General features: G+C 35.0%; 1 protein-coding gene across 1 annotated transcript in view; it reads right to left on the bottom strand.

The window, feature by feature from the left end:
- Positions 1–3,269, bottom strand: part of LOC106883352 (cysteine dioxygenase type 1) — a 22,796-nt gene that overhangs the window by 12,840 nt on the left and 6,687 nt on the right. Inside the window, exon 2 of the mRNA XM_014934326.2 lies at positions 2,267–2,433. Coding sequence (XP_014789812.1) covers positions 2,267–2,433 — 167 coding nt within the window. The remainder of the gene's footprint in view (positions 1–2,266; positions 2,434–3,269) is intronic.

Here is a 3,269-nt window from a genome sequence, read left to right as displayed (position 1 = left end):
ATATATATATATATATATATATATATATATATATATAATGATATATCATACACATTCAGATAAACAGTCTGTTGCAACGACATTAATAAGTGCATTTCCAGTATATTTGAAGTTGTTTCTATTTTGAAGGGATTTTGGAGTGTAATTTCACTTCAAATTTCTTGGAAACATTCCAGATCCTTATATGGAAGATCATATTTAGAGGCCAAGAGAAAGAAAGCACAGCAATATGAAGAAAGCGAAATAGCTTGACAGGTCTAACTACTAACAAGATGCTAACAGCTTTGGTCACACAAACACAGGAATTAGTAGTGGACAGACAGCATTATTTGGATGGCAAAAGGCAAAGGACTATTGCTACATGAGAACAACAAATTGAGGAACAGTATCAAATTAGATGAAATATTGATCAAGAACACTGTTCAACTACCCAAACTAGTTGATGGTTACTTTTTCTTATGACCCCACAAAAGGACTATAGTAGCAATCCACAAATCAAATTTGGCAAAACGAACAAATGTTGCCAGCATTTTGGTGCTAAGAAGAGGGCAGCAGAAACACCAAGTATATCCTGCCGAAAATGGCAAAGCCAACCTTTTAAATAAAACAAGAGCCTCCTGAATTTTTGAAATGAAAATATAGTAATCCTATTTTAATGATCAAATATTTTGTAATATGTGCCAAAATGCTATAATATATTGTTAATTTCATGAAATACCCAGGTATATGCATGCATGTGTATATATATATATATAAATATATGTGTGTGTGTGTGTGTGAATCTATATATAGTGTGCAGTGAATAAACTGTTGTCTAAATTACGCAAACATGAAAATAACAGTGATGTTTTATTTTAACAGATATTTACCAAAATTATAAAAAAAAAATATATATATCTTGGAATACTAAAGGGAAAATTTATTCAATAAAATCACTATTGACTTCAACCACTGCCTCCAGATGACTTCAGAATCTCCTGCAAGTCTTCTGGACAGTCTCCTTGTTTAAGTTGGTGAACTCTGCCATAATCTTTACTTTCAGTTCATCTTTGGTGTCACAAGGAGTTTTGTTGGTTTCTTGCTCAACTGCGCCCCACACATAATAATCAAGGGCGTTACAGTCTGGCAAGTTAGGTGGCCAGTTGTTATGGGTGATGTGGTCACAGAAATTGTCTGACAGCCATGACTGGGTTCTCCTGCTTATGTGGCATGGTGCAGAGCCCTGTTGCCAGACATAGGGTCTTCCAGCAGCCACCCTCTTGAACCAGGGCAGCACTACCTCCTCTAGGCACTTGTGTTGAGTCTGAGGATGTGTGGGAAGACAAATGGAAGCATAACATCACCATCACTAGTGATCACTCCAAACACCATATTTCTGTTGGACTGTAGTGCTTTTGCTTTAATTCATTTTGAAAGTAATCGAGAATTTAGTAAAATAACTTCAACATTTTCAAACTGGTATTTGAAACAAAAATGAATGTGAATTTTGTTGGAAGGTTTTGATTTAAAAACAAGAAGTTTGTCTCATAGAATTAGGGGTGGTTTCGAGTGGCTTGGTATCAAAAGGGTTAAGAAGCTTGACTTTTCCCATGAAACAGATCATGTAGAGATAAGGTGTTCCAAACCTTGTCTCCGTATGTTGTGCACATGATCTGTTTTATGTATCTCATCATGAATACATGCAGGATTATTTGGCTGCTTGCAGTACATTGTCCATGCTTTCAATCTGCATTGTAAGGTGGACAATACTAATAGTATGCAATATACTTTGCACTTCATAAAGAGAAGAAAAAAATATTCATTACAGCATTTTTAAAACAGCACTGAATATAATAAGGAAAACAATGTAGATGTCATTTGCAAATGAGTATTATTGACTTGGCAGCATGTAACATACTTGCACTAATTATCATACTTCCCTATGTAGTTGTGAACAGACATAGATATTCTTTCAGCCTATTCGTGATCCAGTGTGACAGCTAGGATGTAACAGCTGGGGAGAAAGAGAAGCTGCACCGGCACTTAGCTGCTATTCATTTCAACTGAGTGAACTAGAGCAATATGAAATGAAGGGCCTTGTTTAAGGACAACTTAAATCCAGGAACTGAATCTACAACCTCATGATTAGGTGCATTAAGAGCCCATCCCTTTAGCCATAAGGTCACTTGCCTTATTGTTATGGACTCAGTTACATTCATACCTCACTGTTTTAACAGAATTTATAAGATAATTATAATACTGTGACAAGAAAACAACCGTTTCTTACCAGAACTTTCTTTCCATATTTAGTCCAAAATGTCATTGGAGCAATGCTCACGTGTCCAGTTCTTTCATCAAATGTTTTACAGCTACGAAATGGTGGTGAGTACAGGTGTAAGGTGATAGCTTTGTCACTGTGGCTATGATTTTCCATCCGGTGAAGTCCAATAGAGTCTAGAAAATAAGAAAAGAATAAAAGCCTATCAATGAAGAACTATCAATTACAGAACAAGGCAGGGGAGAATAGGAAATTTGCTGACAGTCTTGTCTATCTTTGAACTATTAGGGGTGGATAGCAAGTGCAGTATTATATAGAGGTGAAATATGTGCAGGAGCAAGAAAAGATATTCAGTTATAGAAGAAATAAAATGAGTGAAATATGTTTCATGTATATGTGAAGAATTAACAACCTGAAAAGGTATCTACATCTCAAACATTATTCATGGGTGATTGGCTATTCTATGACATTTTCACGAGGCAGAATTCCTCATAAATACTAAGAATATTCTCTCAATTCCTAAACTACAAGCATTCAATGAAGGAAAAAAGCAAACAAAAAATATTCTATGAATTTCTTTCAGACTGTAATTAATTTCACCTTTAATTTTAATGAAAGTAATTGATAATTAACAGGTTATATCATGCTGAAAATGTGTAAAAGAATGCCAACCATGATTATGCAATTCAAGTGAGGTTTTCACATGTGGATCATGTTTCTATGTAACAGATGACAAGCAAGGTGAAGGTTGATCTCATTCGTGCAGTAGTGTGGGTGTATGTGTATTTGGTTGGAGGTGATATCAAAGCAGATAGGAAAAGTGTATGAAATCATATATCTGTCAGTCTTTCTCTCACTACACACACACATGTAATGTATGTGTGTGTGTGTGTGTGTGTGTGTGTGTGTGTGTGTGTGTATGTGTGTATGTATGTATGTATTTATCTCTCTCTCTCTCTCTCTCTCTCTCTCTCTCTATATATATATATATATATATATATATATATATATA

Source organism: Octopus bimaculoides, chromosome 18 (assembly GCF_001194135.2).
Source record: "Octopus bimaculoides isolate UCB-OBI-ISO-001 chromosome 18, ASM119413v2, whole genome shotgun sequence".
Lineage (NCBI taxonomy): Eukaryota > Metazoa > Mollusca > Cephalopoda > Octopoda > Octopodidae > Octopus > Octopus bimaculoides.
The sequence above is the reverse complement of the archived record's forward strand: the minus strand, read 5'-3'. Positions and strand labels throughout refer to the sequence as shown.